This window comes from Rhinolophus sinicus, chromosome 13, assembly GCF_057876585.1.
Source record: "Rhinolophus sinicus isolate RSI-liver-muscle chromosome 13, RSI-T2T, whole genome shotgun sequence".
NCBI classification, from domain to species: Eukaryota; Metazoa; Chordata; class Mammalia; order Chiroptera; family Rhinolophidae; genus Rhinolophus; species Rhinolophus sinicus.
In genome coordinates this window covers 131,519-153,766 of record NC_142513.1, presented here as the reverse complement: position 1 = coordinate 153,766, position 22,248 = coordinate 131,519, and the positions used below count along the sequence as shown (strand labels likewise).

Genomic DNA, 22,248 nt, shown 5'->3' with positions numbered 1-22,248 from the left:
CCTCCCTCCTCTGGCCAGTCCCCCACACCTTCTGGGTCTCCCGTACCTCCCCTGGGGAGTCTGTCTCTGCAGTATCCCCGCAGCCCATGGAGGATCCCAGGTGGGCTGGGGAGGAGCCCCTGAAGGCCATACAGCAGGCGATGTGAAGATCCGACTGACCCCAGGGCCCCCTGTCCAGAGCACAAGCCTCAGCCCGGGATCCCACCTGATCCCTCACGGCCCCCGGGACATGGTGCCGGCTTTGCTCTCGCAGAGCAGAAGCCACCTCCAGGCCCCGCCACTTTCCTCAGCCACTTTCTGAGACTGGTCTGCGGACCTAGGGCCTGTCCCTGGTGGTATCAAAGGGCGCCCATGTGCACAGCTGTCTGCGAGGCTGTCCTCTTGCTAGCCCTCTCCTTAGGGCTTTGTGCGTTTTCCCTGTCCCTCTGTCCTCAGGTGCCTGCCTAATGCAGTGACCCTGCCTTAGGAGCAATAGCTGTGGGGCACGTGGCATCTCTGACTCCGTTTTAGAGAAGAAGAAACAGAGGCTTAGAGAAGTGGTGAAATAAAATGTGCTTCTACTAAAATGATGAAGTCATTCTAGGCACTCAGTGTGTCCCCCAGAGACAGGGTGCTGGGTCCAGATGGCGGGGAGCTGGGCTGGGGGCCAGGGCTGGCTGTCCTCCATGCCTGTCTGGGTGCCAGTGGCCACCACTCCTGGGCAGAGGTTGCTTCCCCTTCCCTGTCTCTGTCCCTGACCCAAGCCACCTTCTCTACCCCCCTCCCTCTCCCACCCCCTCCCAGCACATCCACTCCCCTTCTCACCCACCACTACATGCAGCTCCCCCCACCCTCCCACTCCACACATAGTTCTGGGTGTCCATCGAGGCCAAAGGCAGCAACAGATGGGGAGAAGGGCTTGCTGAGGGCATGGAGGGCCCAGGTCTTCATTCTGAGCCAGGTCAGGGAGGGGCAGTGACTGCCACTGAGCAGGATTCCTGGCCAGACCCCAAACTCTGACCTCTGCGCTCCTCCAGGGTCAGTTCTGCTGCTGCCCACTCAGCAGGAGCCCCCTGGCAGGGGTGGGGCTGGTCTGGGTCCCCGAGCCCCCACTGGAGAGGTGGCTGAGAGAAATCCCAGGTTCTGCAAACAGCCTGTGTGGGAGAACAGTGTTCTTGAAGGTCTATCCAGAATCATGGAGGTTCTTAAGGAATCCAGAGGGTTTGTAGGACAGGCTTGTCAGAATGGGACAGGGGCGGCTTCCTTCTGGTCTTGGGTATGTATGTGGTGAGGAGGTAAGCGAGGCAGAGGGGGCAGACAAGGCCATTCAGGATGGAAAGGAAAAACAGAGGGTGATTTTCTGTCTGGGGCAGCAGGGTTCCCCTGAGGAGAACTTGCCCCTTCTCCAGTCTCCCAGCACAGCTGACGCTCCAGATTTTTTTAAATTGGGGAATATTAGGGAAGGGTGTTTTTCCAGGGCCCATTAGCTCCAAGTCATTGTCCTTCAATCTAGTTGTGGAGGGTGCAGCTCAGCTCCAAGTCCAGTCACCATGTTCAAGGTTGCAGGGGGGCGGGGCGCAGCCCACCACTCCATGAGGGAATTGAACTGGCAACCTTGTTGTTTGTTGAGACCTGGAGCTCTAACCAACTGAGCCATCCAGCTGCCCCATCCAAAGGCCAGCTTTGTGTGCAGCTACTTCCTTTGCCCATAATGTCACCCTCCTCTCTGACACCCTGATGGGATGACCTGCAATCTGGGGGACTCCCACTTCAGCCCCTGTCTCTCCCTGAGGCTGCTTACTTCTGGGGGTGTGACTTGCTAAGCCACGTTCTTCCTCCTGCCCCCCATGGACTCAACAGCAGGAGGCTGCGGATTTGGGGGGTGAGGGGATGTCCTGGTTCCCTGTTAATGACGCCCGCCCACTTGCAACTTCCTACTTTGTTCGAGGAGCTCCACTCTGTGTACCCCAATGTCTGTGACGTCCTATGTAGGAGAGGCAGCATCCATTCCCTCCTTCTCTGCTCTGGGACGTGGAGACGGAGGGCAAAGACCAGCAGGCTCTTGGAGAATGAGAACTTTATGTGGGCAGTTGGGGTCGCCGTCAACGCGGGAAGATGCGGCCATCCACTGTCTCCTCCAGGATGGTCTCCAAGCGCCTCCGCTGCGGGGGAGAGGGGTTGGGGCCAGGTGTGTAGAGAGGCGGGCGGGGCCCTCTCTCCCCGCCTTCCGGGGCTGGCAGGCACCTCTTGACTGTCCAGGGGGTCCGGGATCCTCGTGGGCTTCAGTTGCGGAGGCAGGAACAGCTCCAGCCGGATGGCGGCGCGCGCGGACTTCTGCCGCTGGATGAGCAGCGAGATCTCCTCCGCCTGCGGACCGGGGCGTGGCACGTGGGGTGCCTCTGAGCCAGCGCGACGTATTGCCCTGCCCCGCCCCTCCCGCCGCGAGCCCCCGCGGGTCCTCCAGCTCCCTTTCCTCAGGGTCCCGAGCCGGCCTCCCCTCCCGGCCTGCCCCCCAATTCTCGCCTGCCCGCCCCTCCCTCTGAGCCCCCGGCCTCACCCGCAAATGGTTGTAGCGCAGCCGCAAGGCGCGGATTCGTCCACGAGCCTCGGCGGCCTTGAGGACACCGAGGAGCCGGTTTTGGCGCGCAGCGGGTAGCTCGAGTGATTGTGTCCACGCGCGCAGGTCGGGCATACGGTACCCCAGTTCCACTGACTCACGCGGGAAGATGGAAGCGGCCGCGCCCACGTCCTCAAGCAGGTCGCAGAAGAGCAGGTGGCGATGGCACTGAGCGGGATGCATGGCTGCCAGTCCCTCCGGTGTGAGGGTCCAGCCCGGCATGGGGAGCTCCCCCGCGGGCGCCCCATTGGCGTGCTCCTCACGGGTCTCTGCACCCTGCGTGCCCTTCGAGGCTCGGTCCCGCGCGTTCCTGCGCCCGGCATCCTTTGCCGCCGGCGGTTGCATCCTCGGCCCTTGCCAAGGGGAAGAGGCATCGCCTTGTTGGTGCCCAAACGGTGTCCGTTTGGCACCTGTCCAGCCCTCTGGCCTGGCTTGGCCCCTCCAGAGTCCCCGCAGGCCCCACCCCCGCAGGTCCTGCACCTCCAGTATCTGCACCTCCGCTCACGCCCACCACAGTCCGCATCAGCTCAGCCTAGCTACTCAGTGCTGCAGGCATCTAGAACTTTCTGAGCCTTTCGGGAGTTTTGGGATATTCCCTTCCTGCCCACAGGCTGTTTCTCTGTCCACTGAGAAAATACCGAGACCCTTGAGTTGACCTCAGGCCCTACCCAGAGGTTTAGACCAGGTGACACTGCTTTTGGTGAAGCTCGGTGGATCCTTCTCCACGTTGATGGACCCTCTCTGCGCTCCAGTTCCCTGTGTTTCCGTCACCGGTCAATCATCAAACCCCCAGCCCACTGGAACCCCAGACGAGGCTCAGAGCCAAAAGGACAGCCGCTTCATTTGTTTGCTTTGCTCATGCTCCTAGCCTGTCTGGAACTGGCTCTAGGTGGAGGAAGGGAGAGCAGAGCCCAGGGAGGAGGTAATGGGGTGCGGAGAAACATCGCCAGGGCCCGGTTCAGCCCTGCAGGGCTCCTTCCTTCCCGGGATCCAGCCCACAGCTGCCCGGGACCCTGAGCCAGGTCCTCCCCCGACCCGGTCCCCACACCTCATACTTTCGACTTCCTTGACTCTGAGCCTTCAAAACCCCTACTCTCTGGGCTTGTTGACCCGGTTGCCGGGCAACCGGGAGTCCCGCCTCTCCTCCAACAGGGTGGGGGTTGGGGGTGGTGCGGAGCAGCCCCTCAGGAGGGGCGTGGGCAGGTGAGTGGAGGGCGTCCCCATCACCGGGGCGAGATGCCGGCAGCTGCCCCAGCCTGTCGAACTCCGAGGAGGTGGTGACTGCCAGCTCCTCCAGCCCCGTGCGCTTTCTTTCCTTTCTGGGGTGTCCCAGAGGCAGTCTTCTGGGCCTCTGCCCTGGCTTCCTGGCTGGAGAGGTCTCTGGTGGGTAGTTTTGGAGGTAGGGGGCTGAGGCCCTTTTTCTGCGTGGTCCTCCCACAGCCGCTGGCGTTCACAGAGAGGCGAGACTGGGGCAAACTCAGAACCCCTCACCTCTTCCAGGGCGAGTTTGGGGTCCCAGGGGTCCCACAAGACCAGACCCCTTTGTTGCTGAACCCTAAATCTTGGGGTCCTGGATTTCTGTAATCTATTCGTGTATTTGTTAATTTCATAACATTGTATAACTAATTCACTGCCCAATTTATTAATTCTGTAATTTATTCATGCACTCATCAGTTTGTTGGGAACTCATTTATTCATATGCTCACGCCACAGTTTATGTTAGAACAAAATTAGTGTATTAAGCCCATAATTTGTTAATGCGTGGGCTTCCACAGTGTGCAGGCAGCTCTCCCCTTCACTCCTGGATCTGGGTGCTGGGGCCTGTTGAAGGCGCCGTTTGGGAGTTCAGGACCTGAGCCCTTGAATCGAGGATGGTGCTGGCTTTGGGATGGGGTCACAGCTGAGGTCCTGGCCTCTGTGTAGGAGGCTATTGACTATTCCCATTGTTTTGGGAAGCTTGCTCTGACTTCCTATGACTCTGTGCCCCTATATCCCTGAGCTTGCACCCCTCAAGCTCCCACCCTTAAGCCCCCAGGGCTTTGCATAGCTGTTCCTTGAACGTTGGCCCCTCCTGCCCTGTGCGTGCCTTTGAGGGATGGCCTGGGCCTTGGGACTCAGCACCAACTTGGTGGCTTGTTGAAGATGAGGGTCTCTGGCTCCGGAAGAAGCAGTGAGGGCTTAGGAAGGCTGATTTAGCAGGCTACCTCCTCCAGGCAGGCCTCCTGGATACACATAGTCCAGGCTGGGGCTGCCTCTGGCCCCCACTCCTTGCTCCCACGTGGGTGAGTCCGCTGAGACAGGAATCTGGGCCCTCCTGTCAGCTTCCCGGGGTCCCAGCCAGGACACAGGAAAGGAGTGGCTTGCTGGCTCCTGGGGCTAGAGTGGGGTTACAGGTGGAATGGGGGCATGCTCTCCTGCAAGGAGGGACTTGTGACTTTTTGTAGGATTGAAAACTTTGACACCTCCTTCCCTCTAATTCCGGGAGGGCCTGGTGCCCATAGAGCTCCCATTCCTGAAGACATCTTTTTCCTGCTTCTCCACATACTGGGTTCTACTGGGAGGGAAGACGGCCTGTGTGTCTGGGGCTCAGTGACCAAGAGAGACCAGCAGGCAGGTGTCTTCTCTTTGTTTTTTGTTTATAAATTTTATTGGGGAATATTGGGGAACCAATGTGTTTTTATAGGGCCCATCAGCTCCAAGTTGTTGTCCTTCAATCTAGTTGTGGAGGATGCAGCTCAGCTCCAAGTCCAGTCGCGATTTTCAATCTTTAGTTTCAATCTTTACCATCTCTTGCGGGAGTGGAACCCGCAACCTGTTGTTATTAAGAGCTCTCGCTCTAACCAACTGAGCCACCCGGCCACCCTTCCCTTTGTTTTTGTTTTTTGGGTTTTTTTTTGTTTTTTTGTCATATATAAAACTCTATTTGAACTATTTGACAGAATTCAACTAAATGAAATAAAACATTTAAATCACTTAGAACTGTGGCTGACATAAAAAATGTTTCAGTAAATGTATGCTAACAATATCGTCATCATCATCATTATTGCTTAAGTGACATATGCTCACTTTCTGTAAGTCTGACAGGATTTTAGGTACTAGACCAGCACATCTTTATATATGTGTATATATATATATATGTTAAAAGTTTTAATCGTGTAATAATTTTACATTCACATAAAAATTCTTCCCTTTGTTTTTGTGTCCAGGGTTTGTGGGGTTTTCAAGGGCTGATGGAAAAGCTGACATCTAAATGTATGTTGATTGGCACCAAAGTTTGACGATAAAACTTCACAATGAAATTGATAAGCTTTATTAAATGACTACCACATGTAACATATTGAAACTCTGCAACTCAGTTCTCCTGTTGCTGTATACTGGGGCTGCCGAAAAAATGTAAACAAGTGGATACTTTGGTCAGAGTTGCTCAAACAGTAGGTCGCCATAATCAGAAGTGTCTGGACGCTGATGGTAACCACTTTGAGCACTTCTTGTAATTGCAGACGTCAAACGTGACTTGTATTCATCTTTCGTTATCCGTATATATTATTACAATTTTAATACAATTTTCCTTTCTTAAAATGTGTATACTTTTTTTGGCACCCTCTGTATAAGTATTATGAAGGTAAAATCACAAGGACAAAGTAATTCATTACGATGAAACTCAGAATTATTACAATCCTTTTTTTTTTTAATTGGGGAATATTGGGGAACTGTGTTTTTCCAGGATGTCAAGTTGTTGGTTTTCAATCTAGTTGTGGGGGGTGCAGGTCAGCGTCAAGTCAAGTAATTGTTTTCAATCTAGTTGTGGAGGGCACAGCTCACTGGCCCATGCAAGACTCAAAACAGCGACCTTGGTATTATGAGTTCACGCTCTAACCACAAGCCAACAGGTCACCCACCGGTGGCTCAGCTCCAAGCTCAAGCCGTATTCAATCTAGGTGTGGAGGGTGCAGCTCACTGACCCACGTGAGAATCAAACCGGAAACCCTGTTGTTCATAGCTCCTGCTCTAACCAACTGAGCCACTGGGCCGCCCACAAATGCTCTCTTATATAACGTGTGTCCCGTGCTCTCCCATGTGTGACACGTATGTTCTGTCTTACCCTTGCTGCCCAGGGCTCAGGAGAGGCCTGGGCCATTTCCTCTGTGCCATGCCCCCCTTTTGTGGGAGCCCTGAAGGGTACAGGGCTGGACTGCAGCCACTCCCAGGGAGTGTAGTCAGCATCTGGGCCTGGCCACCCACCAGCCAGGTGACGAAGCCTGTCCTTTGGCTGCGACTGTGTCTGTGAGAAGCCAGTTCTCCACCTGTAGCTGTCTGCTGTGCTGGCTCTGTCCAGAACTCACAACCAGCCTCGAAGCAGCCTCATGACCCTTTGCTTTCCCCAGCCTGGGGCCTGGGACACGAGGCAGCTGACGGCCATTAAGAAACGTGGCTCTGCAAGCTGGTGAGCGGCCAGGCGGCCCAGGGAGCCAGGGCAGGGACTCTGGCTGGCTGCTCAGACCTGGGTGCGCCCAACCAGGGGTGGCGGTGGGAGCTGAGGTTCTCGGGTCCCTGGGGTCAGCCGGATAATGCTTCACTGGGAGAGGCTGGTTCACGTGTGTGGCCGGGTGTCTGGGGCCTTGATCTTTGTGTCTGTCTGTTCCCACGTGTCTACTCGCGTGCCTTGCACACACCTTGGTGTGGGTTTGCATGTGTGTGCACGCCCCTGCGAATGCCATTGCATTTCTGAGCACGTACCCGTGTCTGTGTGTGTTCCCATGGACCTATTTGGGCATCTATGTGTGTGTCTGCAGGCATGTGACTCTGTGTGTCCCTGTTTCCTGAGTGTCTCTGTGGACACATGTCCACACGTGTCCCTGAGCTGGCTGCGGCGAAGATGCAGACAAATCCTGGGGGACACTTTGGGATGCTGAGTCCTGGGGCATCTGCAGGCTCCGTCCTCTCCAGATTTGCCAGGTATCCTAGCGACGCTGCTGCCAGTCACCTAGCAACCAGGTCCATCCTGGGAGACGGCTTCTCAGAGCAGGATCTAGGCTATGGGCAGAGCAGGTACAGGAAGAATGACCCCGTGACTGGTGGGGGCTGATGACTGAGCTCAGGGGTCACTCACACGGCGTGTGACCCCAGTGCTGGGCAGGAGGCCTCTCCATGGCAGGGCTCGGGCTGTGAGAAAATGATGCCCAGACATTACTCTGGGAGTCAACTGCAGTAGAGACACCCGTGGTGTAGCTCAAAGTGACAGATAGACCTGGGTTTGAACCGTCTCTGCCACTTTGACAAGTGGTTTCATACCCAAGGCTCAGTGCGCCTGTCTCCACAAAGGTGATGCTGACAGCAACGACCAGGTGTGGTGGTGACGCAGGAGCTCATGTTTGTGACTGGCCTGGAGCACAATAGGCATGTAGGGCACACAGTAGGGTCTAGGCATCTTGTTTCTTGACAGCAAGGCTCTGGTCCACTCCAGGCTGGCCAGGCCGGGACACCGCTGTGTGTCCACCTCCCTGCCCCCGGGACCTGGCTGTGGGGCGCTATTCTGGGCATGGAATGCCAACCAGGGCTGGTCTGAGTCTGTCCAAGGCCATGTGTCTGCATGTGAGATGTGATCCCATGTCTGTGTGTCTTGCATGCTTCTCCCGTGTCTGTCCTTGTGTGTGTGTCTGTCCCTGTGTGCCTGTCCCCCAGTCCCCATGTGTCCTGTGTGTATGTCTGTCTACATGTCTGGGTTCCTGTGTGCATCTGTGTCTGAGCCTGTCCCTGTCTGGGCTCTGTGGGTCTGAACCTCTCACATTTATATCTAAATGTCATTTATCTCTGGTCCTTGTGTCTGTCCCCACCCAGTGTGGGGCCTGGTGACCCCTCCCCTGCCGCCCCCCCCTCAGGCCTGCGCGGCCCCGCCCCCTCTAGAGCTGCAGCCTCCTCCCCTCCCCCACTGAGCGCTAGGCTGCGCGTCTGGTCTGGCGTGTACTGAGGAGCAGCCGCGGTGCAGTCCCATCCAGACTGACTGCTGAGTGCCAGCGCGCAGGGCTCCCCACCCTGGCCGAGGGGCAGGGTCTCTGCTGTCCCAGCTCCCAGTGAGGCTGCCTGCCCGGGTAAGAACTGAGCCGCTGGATGTGGGCTGCGGGCTGTGGGGTGACCTGCAGCCGGCCTGCAGCTCTCAGGGAGGGGCAGGAGGAGGCTGTGAGCAAGGCCGCCTCCCCTGTGCTGTGTCCCAGGGCTTTCCGGGGATGTCTCCGTCCTTTCTGTGCCTGTGTGTGCATGAAGACAGGTGGGCATCTGTGCGTGTATATATGTGTGTGTGTGTGTGCGCGTGCGCGCCTGTGTGTCCCTGCGTCTGTGAGCACACAACAGCTGCCTGTCGTGAGTCTCTGTGGGTGGACACGTGTCCTGGTGTGTAAGTACCGCCACACATCCCATGTGGGAGTCTGTAAGCCAGATAAGACCGTGTTCCTGAGCGTGCATGCATGCTCTGTGTGTGTCCCTTTCTGTGCTTCACATCTGCATGTCTCCATGTGTCTCTGTATGTGTGTCCCTGTGTAGACAGACGTGTCTCTGTGCTTTGTGTGTCCCTGTGCCTGTGCGTGTGCCTCTGTGACTGTGGCTGCCCGTGGGGGGGCCACGTGCCTGCTGGGCCCTGCACACTGTGCTGGAGGCCTTGGCTGGGGGTGTCAGGCACTGTGCTCACGTGTGCCTGTGTTTCACACACAGGCGGCAGCATGGAGACCCTCTTCCCTGCCCCGCTCTGGGAGGTTCTCTACAACGGCCACCTGCAGGACAACCTGTCTCTCGTGAGCCCCAACCACAGCTTGCCACCCCACCTGCTGCTCAATGCCAGCCACAGTACCTTCCTGTCCCTCGGGCTCAAGGTCACCATCATGGGGCTCTATCTGGCTGTGTGCATAGGGGGGCTGCTGGGCAACTGCCTCGTTATGTACGTCATCCTCAGGTGAGCTGGGTCCTGATGGGTGATTCTCACATAGCTGCCAGGGGAAACTGAGGCAGCGGCTGTTCTGGGCGGGCCTGGCAGTTGGGGATTTCCTGCTCCCCCCATTTCATTCCTGGTTGTCCTGTCATGGAGCAGGGCTAGTCCTGAGGCCCTGGACGCTTGACTCCTCTGGGTGGGGCATCTGGATAGGGACAGAGGGACCAGCCCTGCTCTGGCCCAGTCCCTGTGGGAATGGGGGGTGCAGCTCTGTCCCTGATGGAGTGTCACCCTGAGTCCTGACAGATGACGCCACGCTCCTGGTCTGAGCTAAGTTGCTGCGTGAGGATGGATGGGTCCTGCAGCGACCCCAAGAGGCAGCTCTTGTCACCCATCACAGGGCTGGTCCCCAGGCAGGTGGGCAGGCAGCAGAAGCCCCTTTCCTCTGGCTCCAGGGCTCCTGTTTACTGCTGGCATGCAGGCCAGCTCCAGCCTCTGTTGGTGCTCAGAATGAGAAAGCTTGTGGGGCCAAGAGGGGCAGCCAGGCTTCAGGATTGGGGGTGAAATCATTGGGACAGTGTGGGGGGGTGATGCAGTGAGAGTGTGAGAAAAGCATGGGGACAGGGTGGGGACAGAGCAGGGACATGCACAGGAGCACCTGTGTGCAAGTGTGTGCACACAGGTGTATATGCATGCATGTGTGAGCGTGTGTACTACGTGTGAGCGTGTACCATATGCTGTACATGTACGTGCACTCACATCGTACGAGTGTGAGTGCACCATTTGTTGTGCTGGTGTGAGTGCTGTGTGTGCTCAGACAAGGGGTTGGGGTGCCGGCTGCCCTTACCAGTGCTGGCCCGAGCTCTAAGCCTGCCTCCTTTTAAAGATTTAATTTGTTAGAGCAGTTTTAGGTTCACAAAAAAGCTGAGGGCAAGGTACAGAGGTTTGCCATAGGACCCCTGACCCCCACGACAGCCCCCCATTGCCCACGTCTCCTCCAGAACAGTACAGTTTACAATTGATGAGCTTATTTTGGTACTTAGGGTCCCTCTCAGTGTTGGATGTTCTGTGGGTTTGGACACACGTGTGATGTCATGTACTCACCATTACAGTGTCACACATAGTAATTCACTGCCCTGAAAGTCCCCTGTGCTCCTCTGTCCATCCCTCCCCCACACACACCCCCTGGAACCCACTGGTCTTCACCGTCTCCTTGGTTTTGTCTTTTCCAGAAGGTCATTTAATTAGAATCACACAGGGTGCAGGCTTTTCAGGCTTCTCTCACTTAGTCATGTGCATTTAAGGTTCCTCCGTGTCTTTTCATGTCCCGGCGGCTCATTTCTTGTTACTGCTGAGTAATATTCCACTGTCTGGATGGACAGTTTGTTTATCCATCACCCACTGGAGGACATCCTGGTGGCTTCCAACTTCTGGTGATTGTGCATAAAGCCGCTGTAAATGTCCGTGTGCAGGTTTCGTGTGGACAAGCTTCCAGCTCCTTTGGGTAAATACCAAGGAGCGTGATTGCTGGATCCTAGGAGTATGCTTAGCTCTGTAAGAAACTGCCAAACTATCCTCCAAAGTGGCTGCACCGTTTGCTTTCCCCACAGTGACTGAGGGTTCCCGTGGCTCCACGTACCCGCCGGCGTGTGGTGTCAGTGCTCTGGGTCGTGGCCTTCCTGACGGGTGCAGGGCTGTCTCGTTTCCTTAATTTGCATTTCCATGATGGCGAGATGGGGAGCATCTTCTGTGCTTATTTGCCATCTGTGTATCTTCTTGGGCGAGGTGTGCTCAGGTCTTTGGCCCATTTTTTAAACGAGTTGTTGGTTTTCTTATTATTGAGTTTTAAGAGTTCTTTGTGTGTTCTGAACAACAGCCCTGTATCATGTGTGTCTCTGGCAAATCTTCTCTCCCATCTGTGGCTGGTCTTCTAGCTCTCTTGACCCTCTGTTTTCCACCCTCCCTGACTCCCTGAGAAGGACACTTGGATTCTCTGAGCCTGAGTGTCCTCCTGCATAGAGTGGGGATCAAAATAGCATTTTTTGGAATCTGAAATGAGGTAAAAGCCCTGTGAAGAGCTTGGCACAGGTATCTGCCATCGTCATTGTCATGGCTGCTGTTATCTGGTCATAATAAGGCCTAAGTGCTTATTCTTAATACCTCTTTAAGGGACAGAACTGACCCTCCGATTTCCCCCATGGCAGCTTCAGCGTCGTGGAGCATTGTTCTTTCTGGAGTTGCCGCTGCCATCACCATCACCACCTGCACCACCGTCACTAGCAACACCAGCGTCCCCACTGTCACAACTATTAATTCATTCAACAACTATTACTAAGCACCCACAACTTCCCCAGCCAGACCTCATCCGAGCCCCTGCCATCGTGCTCACTTCCTTGGGGTGGCCGAAGCCTCTGCGGTGTGCTCTTCAGACTCTGCAGCTCCGAGGCCTCTGGCTGTTGTAGAAACAGCATTTAGTCCACGGGGTGGGATAGAGTGGGGGTCTTCGGGAGACTTTGAAAGTAGGAGGACAGGTTCTTTCTCTTAGATTCCTGCCCCTTTGCTCCTAGACAGAGCCTGCTGTGTGCTCTGCTGCCCCTCACACCCAGCTCTCCTAAAGCAGAACAGTCTTTAGGAACCCTTTTGTGTACTTGTGGAGCTTGTTAAAATGTTTGCCCCCGGGCTCCATGCCCTTAGTCTGGGCCCAGAAACCTGCCTTTTAACAGGGTCTCAGAGGGGGTGCTCCTCATGGTGGCCAAGGCCCCTTGCCTTTGCTGCCAGGTCCAGACAGGGCAGCCAAATGAAGCCCTCCTTCTCCGTCCTCTCTGCAGACACACGAAGATGAAGACAGCTACCAACATTTACATCTTTAACTTGGCCCTGGCAGACACCTTGGTGCTGCTGACACTACCCTTCCAGGCCACAGACGTCCTCCTGGGCTTCTGGCCATTTGGGAATGCCCTGTGCAAAACGGTCATTGCCATCGACTATTACAACATGTTCACCAGCACCTTCACGCTGACTGCCATGAGCGTGGACCGCTATGTAGCCATTTGCCACCCCATCCGCGCCCTCGATGTCCGCACGTCCAGCAAGGCCCAGGCTGTCAATGTGGCCATCTGGGCCCTGGCCTCTGTCGTCGGCATTCCTGTGGCCATCATGGGCTCGGCCCAGGTAGAGGATGAAGGTCAGTGGGTGGCCCCTCCTCCCCAGTGCTATGCTCGCAGGTTCGGGGTGACCCCTTCCGGGCTCCGGGACCCGACCCCGACCCCCGACCGACCCCGCCCTCACCATCCCCGCCCCTACCCCGACTACGCCCAGCTCCATCTGGCCCCGCCCTATCCAGCTCCGCCCCCTGTCTGGCCCCGCCCCACCCGTGCCTGACCCCGCCCACGGCCCTGACCATGTCTCTCTCCCCGCAGAGATCGAGTGTCTGGTGGAGGTCCCTGCCCCACAGGACTACTGGGGCCCCCTGTTTGCTGTCTGCATCTTCCTCTTCTCCTTCATCATCCCTGTGTTCATCATTTCCGTCTGCTACAGCCTCATGATCCGGCGGCTGCGCGGCGTCCGCCTGCTGTCCGGCTCCCGCGAGAAGGACCGGAACCTGCGGCGCATCACCCGGCTGGTGCTGGTTGTGGTGGCCGTGTTCGTGGGCTGCTGGACGCCTGTCCAGGTCTTTGTGCTGGTTCAAGGGCTGGGGGTTCAGCCGGGCAGTGAGACGGCGGTGGCTATCCTGCGTTTCTGCACAGCCCTCGGCTACGTCAACAGCTGCCTCAACCCCATCCTCTACGCCTTCCTGGACGAGAACTTCAAGGCCTGCTTCCGGAAGTTCTGCTGCGCATCTGCCCTGCGCCGCGAGGTGCCAGTGTCCGACCGCGTGCGCAGCATTGCCAAGGACGTGGCCCTGGCCTGTAAGACCTCTGAGACAGTACCGCGGCCTGCATGACTAGGCGTGGACCTGCCCATGGTGCCTGTCAGCCCGCAGAGCCCGTCCACACCCAACACGGAGCTCACCCAGGTCACTGCTCTCTAGGCTGAGGCACCTGAGCCCTGAGCCTCACCAGCCTTGGCCGCCTTGCCTGTGGCCCAGAGGGCCTGGTGACATCACGGGACAGGTCAGAGCATTAGGGCTTCCCTGTGGATCCGGTCACACTAAACCTGCTCTCTCGGTGCAGGTGGGGCTCAAGGACTGACCAGTGAGTATGCCTGGCCAGAGCTCACACCAACACACCCACGCTTCACGGGACTCTGTTGGCATCTCCCCTGCTGCACCCTCGGGTGGGCACACACCTGGAGGGGTGCCCCTGTGCTGTGTGCTGTCGTGATGGAAATGGCAGTGTCTCCTCAGGCAGTGCCTGACACTGCCTGGGGAGTCCAGCAGGCATCTGTGGGCAGTGGGACTAGCCCTGAGCTCGGATCTGCTGATGTGGACTTGCCTGAGCTGCATACTGGAGCAACTTAATCACTCCGACTCCCGTGTCCTTTCAGACGCTACTCAGCGAGCTTTCCCTCCAGAAATGCAATGAACCATTGTGCTGTCCAAGTGTGTGGAGGTGGCTGGGGGCATCACGTCATCACCGCAAGCAGCTCCATCACCCTTAAAGCGGCCCTGTTCCTCATCTTGGTTGCTTGGCAGGACCCTGCACTCTATCTGGGTCTTGGTGGCCTTGGAAGAGTAGCAGCCACGATGTGTTTTGCTCTGCATCCCCACTGCTTCATTTAAGGTGTCTGTGGGGGCAACCCAAGAGTTCTGCTGCCAGGACTCATCTTAAACTGTGCCAGATCAGAGGATGGTTTCACCTTCAGAGCTGGGTTAAGGGTAGGGACAAGCTGTGAGGACTGTCTGGGCTGTGGGGACACTAGTGTGTGTGTGGGGTATCTCCCTGCTGTGGTCACTGGAGAAGCACCATCCCCAGGCTACAGATGGAAGCTACAGGTTCCTGCAATGTTGAGGAGACTCCATCCCGCCTCCACCCGTGAGCTGAGCGCAGTCCCGGCCAAGTGGCCTTACGCTCTCATAGAGGACAGGAAGTCCTGACCCTGGGCTTGCTTCTGCTTGGGGAGCCCTGGCCCTAAGGGCAGTTCCTGAGGGCTGGCGCCTCTGTAGCTTCGGTGCTTTCTTGGCATGGCTGAAAGATTTGTGAACCTGCCTGTCTGTGTGATGTATCTCATGTATTTGTGCATGCAACAAGTGTGATTTCCCCTGCATGCAACCAACCTGAACCTAGGGCCACGAAGTGGGGCCATAATAAACCCCTCCCATTGACCAGGTGTTTCTGATGCCTGCAGGCGGGGCTGTTGGGATAACTTCTCTGGGATTAGCATATGGAGCCCTCCCACCTGCTCCATGCTTCTCACCTGGCCAGGCTCTGTCCTTAGTGGAGGGTCCCCTGGAGGCTACAACTTTGGTAGGGGGTGTGACTAGTTCATGGGGGCTGTTAATTTGTCTTCAGCACAAATACTCTCTCCGTAAACAACCAACCACTGGACTCTTCCCTGAAATGAGAGGTTCTCTGTGGGTCCAGCGTGTGGGGTGCAAGTTTTTTTCACCCCATTTAGTCTCAGCAAGCCACCCACCCTACCTAGCCCTGTCCTCGTCCCTTGAGCAGATTGAAGGGGAATTTTGATGAAAGATGAACAGAACAGCCTCCCTTGACGGCCATGAGAGGCTGGAGGCTCCTGGCTTCTGTGTGGGCCCAGTTCTGCCCAGGTTGACCCTTCTAACAGATGACCCTATCAGAGACAGGGGCTTTGGAGGGGTAGTGAGGGAGACCTTGGGCCTAAGTGCTTGGTCACAGGCAGACGGACCAAGGTGCGGTTGTATACACATTTTAATGCAGGCACTTTGCTGTTAAAACAAAAACGTAGCAATCAAGGGGAAGTTTAGGAGGAATGTGCCACTCAGCTCAGTTAGTTGAAGGGAGCTCAGAACGTGGTATAGCCCGCGGAGGAGGGGGCTCGAGTGCGTGTCCTGGAGGCTGGGACTATCCCGCCGCACAGGCTGTGAGTCCAGGGCGACCCCACAGAAAGCATCTGCGCGGACTGGCCAGGCCAGGCATGGGTGAGGGGCAAGGAGCGGCGGCGGTTTCCCTGATCTCCAGAACTATGCCCGCCTCCGCCCCGTCCTCAAGCGTTTGGTACTTGGAGTCCGAACGCCAGCCCCTGCTTCGGCCCCACCTCCCCGCCTGCCAAGCCACGCCCCACCCGCCTCCAGCCTCACCCACCGCCCACCGTCGCCCCGCCCCGCCTTCAGGCCCGGCCTCAGCCCAGTACCTCGCTCCCGCCCCCAACCTCGTCCCCGCCTCTGACCCCGCCCCTCCCCGCCTCCAGGCCTCTCCTTCCGTTCTAGCGTGCCACCGACCTCGCCTCCGCCCCGCCTCCAGGCCCCGCCCCGCCTGCGGGTCCCGGCCCCGCCTCTGGCCCCGCCCACGGCCCGCTACTGCGGGCCATAGCCCGGGGCTTGGTCAGATCTCCTGGCTTCTCTGAGCCTCGGGTTTTTTGCCTGTGTGGAAGGGATGGCTGAATCTTGCCTGCGGGGTTGTGGGGAAGGCCGAATCTTGGGGAGGGATCAGCGGCCAGGTTGGACCTCAGGGAAGCTGAGGCCTGCCCGACACCCTGTGTCGTGCTGGGAGGCCTGCAGGGTCTCTTCTCCCGCTCCCCATACAAGAACGCAGGATATGGTGAGGCCAAAAAGGAACACCCACGGAGCCATAGGTAGGGGAGTCATACCACTACGGTCTCACTGGAGGCTGGGTTCACTGGACGTGCGACCTGCTGTCCGTTTTGTCTGCAACCCACCGACAACTCTCTTTCACTCTTCCTACCTCCTCTCCGTAGCCACAGCAGTTATATTGTGGCCAATGGCTCACTGGTTACAGCTGACGGCCAACTAGCCACAGCTGATGGCCATGCAATCACAGTTGGCCATTTACTACCTGAGCCAGCACCTGTCTATGTGAGGCCGAGAGCCTGGAAACTACTCTCTGGGGCTCCGCCCCCACACCCTGCCGAGGGGCCAGGCTGGGTGTTGCTCTGCCAGAGTCTGGGCAGTGGCAGTGGTATTTGGGGACCGGGGGAGAAGGCTGTGTTCTCCCTGGGATCAGGAACCCAGAGCATGGGGACACTCTGTACCCTCCACCCCCCAAGGCGGGGGGTGAGAGGAAAAGCTTCCTTGGCGGGGTGGGGGGAGTGGGGAGGGCAGTGTGGGGACAGAGCCCCAGAGAGCATTTTCCAAGCTCTGGCCCTCACGTGGAAAGGTGCTGGCTCAGGAAGTAGATGGTCATCAGCTGTGATCAGATGGCCATCAGCTGTAACCAGTTAGCCATTAGCCACTGATATAACTGCGTGGCTAGACTGGTAAGCGCTGACTGCGGCCAGCAAGTGGGGTTAGGAAGCAGATGGTGGATTGCCGATTGTGTTGATCCCACTTCCTGTGTCTACTCGGCCGCCAGCAAGACTGGGGTGCAGGAAGAACCCTCATTCGGTATTAGCAGATGTTTGCTTTTGTGTGTTGGCCAGCTGCCATCGAGACTATAGTGGTATGATTCCCCTGTCTATGGCTCCATTGTTGTTGCTTTTTGGCCTCACCATATCCTGCATTCTTGTGTGGGGAGCGGGAGCAGAGACCCTGCAGGACAGCAGCGACTCCTCTGGGCAGGATTCTGGTGAGGGCTCTCTCTGCCTGTGTCGGACAGGGTGTCAGGCGGGGTCTCTGCTCCCGCTCCCCACCTAAGAATGCAGGACACGGTGAGGCCAAAAAGGAACACCCACGGAGCCACAGGCAGGGGAGTCATACTACTATATTCTCGCTGGCGGCTGGGTTGGAGAAACAGAGAGCAGGAGCCACACTGTTTGCAACCCTCACTGCACTGCTTGCAGGTTCAGCCACCATCTTCTTGCTAGCCCCCATTTTTTTTCTGCTAGTGTAGCCACGGCAGTTATATTAGTGGCCAATGGCTCACTGGTTACAGCTGACGGCCAAATAGCCACAGCTGATGGCCAACTAGCCACAGCTGATGGCCATCCAATCACAGTTGATGGCCATTTACTACCTGAGCCAGCACCTTTCTATGTGAGGGCGAGAGCCTGGAAACTGCTTTCTGGGGCTCTGTCCCCACAGCCTGCTAGCCCATGGCTCCCTGGACCCTGCACGAGGACCCTCCCTCCCATTGGATGTGGGGATGGAGCTGGGGCCTGTGGACCGCTTGGCCCTGTGGATCTGCCTTGGTCCCCATCATGGTGTTTCCAGTGGAAGACTTGTCGCTCCGTTGCTGAGCTGTGGATGGGGGCAGGAGCCACCCAAGGGAGTAAAGGGTCTGGGCTATTTTAAGGAGGCTCCATTGGCACCTTCTCTGCCTTGGACATGCTCTGCTGGGGCCAGAGGGCAAACTGGGGCAGAGTGGGAGACTCAGGCCACAGGGGCCTCTTGCCACCGCCCCTCCCCTACGTTCCTGCCAGTTGCTGCCTCCACCCCCGCTCCCTGGCTCATTTACACCTCACACCTGCTCTGTCTTACATGGGTGTCATCTCAACTTCTCGGCTCAAGGAGCTCTCCAGGGCACAGGACGAATGTGGAGGCGGTAATTACTGCTGCCGCTTCAGAGGTGTGACCGCCACGCAGTAAGGAGACAGGTGCAGGAACAGCTCGTTCTCCCCAGGAGAGGCGTAGGTGTCAGTGGTGATTTAAAAAGTGTCCAGAGCCCTGAGCTTGGGCTGGACTTAGTGAGTCGCTTCGCATGAGTAGGATGTGTCTTCTGAGATGGGTGTTCCAAGGTGCTGAGGCTGCCTCCTGGCTGTGTCACTGGCTCACCCTGGAGATCCGTGCCCTGTCACAAGATGCTCAAGCAGCCCTGTGGAGGGTCTGCATGAGGAGGAGTCGAGGGCTCCCACAGATACTGCCGGTACCACTCCAGGTGACCCCACTAACGCACATCACACGAATGCTTTCCCAGTGCATACACAAGTTCTCTTACAGCACAGGGCAGCCTGGTAGGTATGCAATAGCGTTACACCTAGAAAACAATACACATACCTCAGTCAAGACGTATTAGTGTGGAGAAGTGCTGACTACAATCCGGGCCTTCATTGAGCTGCAATCTTTTTGCTGGTGGAGGGTCTGGCTAGATGTGGACAGACACAGTGTCTGTGAAGCACAGTAAAGCGAGGTCTGCCTGTGATTCTGTGGGAAAGCTGTTGACAGCAGTAGATTACAGTGTCCTCAGGGAAGGGAAGAGGATGCAGGTAGCATTTGAGTTGTTTTGGGCTGAGAGAGGAGAGGCTGTAGGCCTGAGTTCCTCGGGGCACAGACAGGCAAGGGACACATGTGACTGGGAAAGCTGCAGTATGTAATGGGTTGCAGAGTCAGTCACGCACCCTGGGGGATATCTCAAGGGGTGGCCAACGGTGCTACGTCCTGAGTGCCAGCTGGATAGACTGGTCAGAGCTCTGTCATGAGGACTGAAAACAACCTGGGGCCCCGTGAGCTGAGAAGGGCTATTGGGAGGTGCTGGGTGACTCACAGAACGGCAAGGCATGGGACCGGCTGGGAGCCACAGAGCCAAGACCCATCAGGGTGGTGTTCAGGGACCCCACCCCTCCCACAGGGGAGAAAACGCTCTCGAGCAGCCAGCACCTCAGTGTCTCCACTCTGACCCTGGACATTCAGCGTGGAGCCCCTGCTGGCTGTGTCTAGGCCCCAGGCCCAGGGGGGAAAGGGTCCAGAGGCATGCCCCTCCAACTGACTGTTGGCATCCAGAGGTCCTGGCAAAAAAGCCCTGAGTCCTGTGGCAGGACATGAGGGGGCCACAAGTTGTGGCATGGAGGGCACAAGGGACATGGGCCATGACACTGGGGGCCTCGAGGGGGTGTGAGCCACGGCACAGGGAGCAAGAGGGAGCGCGAGGGGGCACAGGCTTCCTGAAACCTGGGTTTCTGGCCATGAGAGTAGATTTCGTGGTCTCATTTGAAGCACATGTCTGTGGCTTTTGCAGTGACCCCTGGCTTTGCGGCCCCAGGTGCCCACACTTTTGCCAGCTCCCAGTCTTGTCTGTCTCAGAGGAGCCGGAGGGGTCTTGACTGTGGAATGCAGTGCTGGCCCCAGGACAAGGTCACAGCTCGGGTCTGTTCCAGGGGCCCCACGGCCAACACAGCCAGCACCAGGACCGTCCCCTTCCGCTCTCTCCAGACCACCGTGGTCAGGAAGGATGGGGAAGGAGCCGTCCAGGGAGGTTGTCCATCTGTCCATCTCTGTGGTGAGTAGGCTCAGGATGTCTCTTGTGCCAGGGCCTTCTGTCTGGCTCAGGCAGGGTGAGGCCAGGATCTGTTTCCTCGCAGGTGACCATGCAAGGGTTGTTCAGGAGGCAGACACAGGCCGTGGCTGTCTCTGCAGGGTCAGTGGCCAACCTTCGTGTCTTTTTCTGTCTACATGGAGAAAATGGTGACAGGATGTGAGCAGGTGGAACGTTCCTTGAGCCGGGCCCTGGTGGGCAGGGTGGTCAGGCCCCCAGGCACCGGAAGCTGGCGTGGAAGTTCCTGCGGAAGCTGGTGTCCAGGAAGGCATAGAGGAAAGGGTTGAGGCAGGAGCTGGCATAGCTGAGGCCGGTGATCCCATAGGAGATGCCGATGATCAGCGGTGTCTGGGGCAGGTCTGTGGTCAGGGCCACGATGGAGGCCAGGTGGAAGGGCGTCCAGCAGAGCAGGCCCACGGCCAACACAGCCAGCACCAGGACCGTCCCCTTCCGCCTGGCCCTGTCCAGAGCCTTGGCTCCAGAAGGGAGGTGCAGAGCCCGCAGCCTGCGCAGCAGGTCCCCGTAGAGCACGCCCAGCGTGCCCATGGGCACCACAAAGCCCAGGACCAGCGTGTAGATGCGGCTGGCCTTAAACCAGGCCCGCTCGGGCCGTGGGAAGCTCAGCCCACAGCTGGTGACCTGCAGCTCGTTGCTGTAGACCCTGGCGAAGGAGAGGAAGGGCAGCACCATGATGGTGACGCCGAACCACACGCACAGGCTAGCCACCTTTGCTGCCCGGACGGTGCGCCAGGGTGTACGGCGGGACTGGGCGCTGGCCAGCACCACCAGGTAGCGATCCAGGCTCAGGACAGCCAGGAAGTAGGCGCTAGAGAAGATGTTGCAGTGGTCAATGGCCAGCACCAGCTTGCAGAGCGGCTCCCCGAAGGGCCAGCCCTGCAGCAGGTGCTCGGCCACGCTGACCGGTAGCACCAGTGCAAAGAGCTCGTCGGCGATGGCCAGGTTCAGGAGGAACACGTGGGTCACCGTCTTCATCTTAGGTGCCCTGAGAATCACATAGATGACGGCCGTGTTGCCCACCAGCCCCACGGCGCAGATCACGGAGTACACCACCGGCAGGAGCACGTACAGGACCGGCAGTGGCTCGGGCATGGTGACATTGTGTCTGGAGCCATTGTCCCAAGAGAGGTAGGTGCCCACTGAGGCCAGGACAGGGGCTTCTCTGCTGTTGGGCTCCAGCCCGGCAGCCGGCATCGTGAGGTGGGACAGCAATGACTCGTACCCTGGGCAGGTGCCCGGTGCCTCGGACTTGGAGATCTGGGCCGTGGCCCCCTCGGGCTGGCTTCTGAGAAAGAAACAACCAGAAACTTTGGGATCTGGCTGTGAGCTTAGAATAGCAGCTGCCTCGAGCTCTCTGGCAGAGGTTGTGGCCACTTTGCCAGGGTTGAGGACACACGGGGTGTCCCTCCATCCACCCCTGTCCTGTGGCCACAGGGAGCCTGGTGGGCTGCTTAGGGGGCTTCCTCTTGGGCAGCACTTTCGGCTGGTCAGTTTCCTTCCCCAAGCCCCTCCCCCTGCAGAGGGCAGCTGCTGACCTCACTCCTGGGAGGGAGGACTTGGATGCACCCACGCCAGCCCCTGTTCCAGCCATGGCCCACTGCACTCGCCACGTGGGATCAAAGCAGTCCCCTCACATGCACACCTCCCAGGCATGTCCCAGGCCCCCCTGAACCAGGAGTCTTGGAGCGGTGCCCTCCCAGTCACTGCACAGCCTCCCACCTGCTTTTCTCCTCACTGACCTGTCTGGTGATATGTGGCCAGACGTTGGTGGCCTTGGTGGGCATGTGGTGGTGGCCAGCTCAGGCAGTGGCAGGGTGGAGGAAGGAGGTGCAGCCCCCACAAGCAGGCCCACCGCAGGGGCCCAGTCTGCTCTGCACCACCTGAGGAGCTTTCCAGACCTGCTGCCAGCAGCCTCAGCTCAACTGGCTTCCCCACCAGGTTCTCAGCCTGGCGGCAGCACTAACGCAGGAGGGAGGGGAAGAGGGAGGGAGGGGGCGGGCCCACTAAGCTGATGTGCAGAGGCTGGGAGGATGGGGAGAGAGCCCAGGTAGCACCTGCAGTTGTTCCCAGGATCACTGTGGTTCTCTCGCTGGGAGGCCCTGGCGTGTCTGTGCACGTGTGCCTTTGTGTCAGGACAGACACGCGGGGGTCTGTGCAAGTGCCCTGCTCTGTGGGTTCCACCGATCACATCTGAGCCTCTGCACGTGGGCCTGTGTGTGTGTGGGCACCTCTGCGGCTCTCGTGGACCGTGTGTCGTCCGCGTGGGTTTCTGTGGCGACGTCGGAGGGTCTGGGTTGGTCCACAGCAGTCTGGGTCCTTCCTGTGGAAGCAGCGCTCGCTGCTCACAGACAACCCAGCTTTTTTTCCCTAAAAGAGGAACATACGTGTGCCCAGATCACCCGAGGCTGCAGAGGGAAAGGCGGTTCCCTTTC

General features: G+C 58.0%; 3 protein-coding genes across 9 annotated transcripts; 1 reads left to right on the top strand and 2 right to left on the bottom strand.

Annotated features, from left to right (window-relative positions):
• Positions 1 to 1,776: 1,776 nt before the first annotated feature.
• Positions 1,777 to 2,956, bottom strand: LKAAEAR1 (LKAAEAR motif containing 1). 2 transcript variants are annotated; one of them, XM_074318092.2, is made up of 3 exons: positions 2,537 to 2,941; positions 2,224 to 2,346; positions 1,976 to 2,141 (listed from the first exon to the last, which is right to left on the bottom strand). In XM_074318092.2, exons 1-3 carry the CDS (start codon positions 2,939 to 2,941, stop codon positions 2,082 to 2,084), a joined length of 588 nt encoding a protein of 195 aa, XP_074174193.1. In that variant the 3' UTR covers positions 1,976 to 2,081. The 2 variants fall into 2 exon arrangements, with proteins under 2 accessions (XP_088645137.1, XP_074174193.1); XM_088789011.1 differs by having other exon boundaries at positions 1,777 to 2,346; positions 2,537 to 2,956.
• Positions 2,957 to 6,911: 3,955 nt separating this feature from the next.
• OPRL1 (opioid related nociceptin receptor 1) lies at positions 6,912 to 14,779 on the top strand. Of its 6 annotated transcripts, none has more exons than XM_074317951.2 (5): positions 6,912 to 7,040; positions 9,302 to 9,539; positions 11,720 to 11,931; positions 12,344 to 12,699; positions 12,935 to 14,779. In XM_074317951.2, exons 1-5 carry the CDS (start codon positions 6,961 to 6,963, stop codon positions 13,456 to 13,458), a joined length of 1,410 nt encoding a protein of 469 aa, XP_074174052.1. In that variant the 5' UTR covers positions 6,912 to 6,960; the 3' UTR covers positions 13,459 to 14,779. The 6 variants fall into 6 exon arrangements, with proteins under 6 accessions (XP_074174052.1, XP_088645136.1, XP_019608967.1 ...); XM_088789010.1 differs by lacking the exon at positions 6,912 to 7,040 and adding an exon at positions 7,464 to 7,552; XM_074317952.2 differs by lacking the exon at positions 6,912 to 7,040 and adding an exon at positions 8,732 to 8,861.
• Positions 14,780 to 19,374: 4,595 nt separating this feature from the next.
• On the bottom strand, positions 19,375 to 21,011 carry NPBWR2 (neuropeptides B and W receptor 2). The gene has a single exon (XM_019753358.3). The coding sequence runs from the start codon at positions 21,008 to 21,010 to the stop codon at positions 20,006 to 20,008; it is 1,005 nt and encodes a 334-aa protein (XP_019608917.3). The 5' UTR covers position 21,011; the 3' UTR covers positions 19,375 to 20,005.
• Between the last annotated feature and the right edge of the window lie 1,237 nt (positions 21,012 to 22,248).